Here is a 1,023-nt window from a genome sequence, read left to right as displayed (position 1 = left end):
AACTAAGATACTCGAGGGGAAGTGCATCGAAACCTCGAATGTCTACTACATGTTCCTCCAAATTCCTGCGAAAGGCGACGCAAAGGCTTCTGTTCAGCCGGCTGTCACTTACTACTGGACGTGGCATCGTCGACTTGGACATCCCTCCAAAGAAGCTATTTCGCGTCTGCCTGCGAACTCTAAAGGTGTTGATCATATCGATCCTCCGCCTGCTAACGCGCCTGTCTGTGAAGGCTGCGAGTGGGGCAAGTCTCATCGACTACCGTTTCCTCCCTCTGAGAAGCGTGCCACCGTCCCTTGCAAACTCATTCATACTGATGAGGACGGACCCATGGGTACGGAATCGATCAACCGACACAACCTTCATTATGTCTCGTTTCTTGATGACTGTTCTGGTGTTGGGCGCACGTACTTTCTTCGCCACAGGAACCAGGCCCATCAAGCCTTTCACGAATTCAAGGCTTGGGCTGAGACCAGTACTGTTACGCTGAAGTACTAACACAAGTCTATCCAGACTTATCATGCGGACTTATCCAAGTACGAGGTGTAGCACATGGGGGAGAGAGTATCGCGCAAGTCCCTAGATTGAGGGATATAGGGATACAGGAGGTAACGAAGAGGAGAACAGAAGTGGGGAGCCTCTACCGACTACGGGCCTCCTTATGTACTATGGGGTACTGACCGTATTCGGAAGGGAAAGGTAACCGCCTAAAGTGGGGAGGTATGAGGAGACTGTAAAGGAACACATCTGGTCGAGGCTGGACCCGGTATAGTACACGACCTAGGTCAGGGTCCTGTGATATAACCGAAAGGGGATAGAGGCGGGACAGGGTCCTGAGTCTAGGTCAGGGTCGGATAATGTAACCAAAAAGGGAAGGGGGCGCGACAAGGGTCGGGGTCTGGGTCAGGGTAAAGTAATGTAACCGAAAAGGGAAAGGGTCAGGGTCGGACTCAGGGTCCGGTCATATAGATGAAAGGGGAAATATTAAGGGAGAGGGCCGGGACTAGGAACGCAGTCGTCAG

At 52.2% G+C, this 1,023-nt stretch overlaps 1 protein-coding gene across 1 annotated transcript; it reads left to right on the top strand.

Moving 5' to 3' along the window:
* Window positions 1-49: 49 nt before the first annotated feature.
* On the top strand, window positions 50-499 carry DICSQDRAFT_71331 (uncharacterized protein; the record flags this gene model as incomplete). Its single annotated transcript, XM_007370663.1, has 1 exon — window positions 50-499. One exon carries the CDS (start codon window positions 50-52, stop codon window positions 497-499), a length of 450 nt encoding a protein of 149 aa, XP_007370725.1.
* Window positions 500-1,023: the final 524 nt, after the last annotated feature.

Source organism: Dichomitus squalens (assembly GCF_000275845.1).
Source record: "Dichomitus squalens LYAD-421 SS1 unplaced genomic scaffold DICSQscaffold_73, whole genome shotgun sequence".
NCBI classification, from domain to species: Eukaryota; Fungi; Basidiomycota; class Agaricomycetes; order Polyporales; family Polyporaceae; genus Dichomitus; species Dichomitus squalens.
This window is presented reverse-complemented; position numbering and strand designations above follow the sequence as displayed.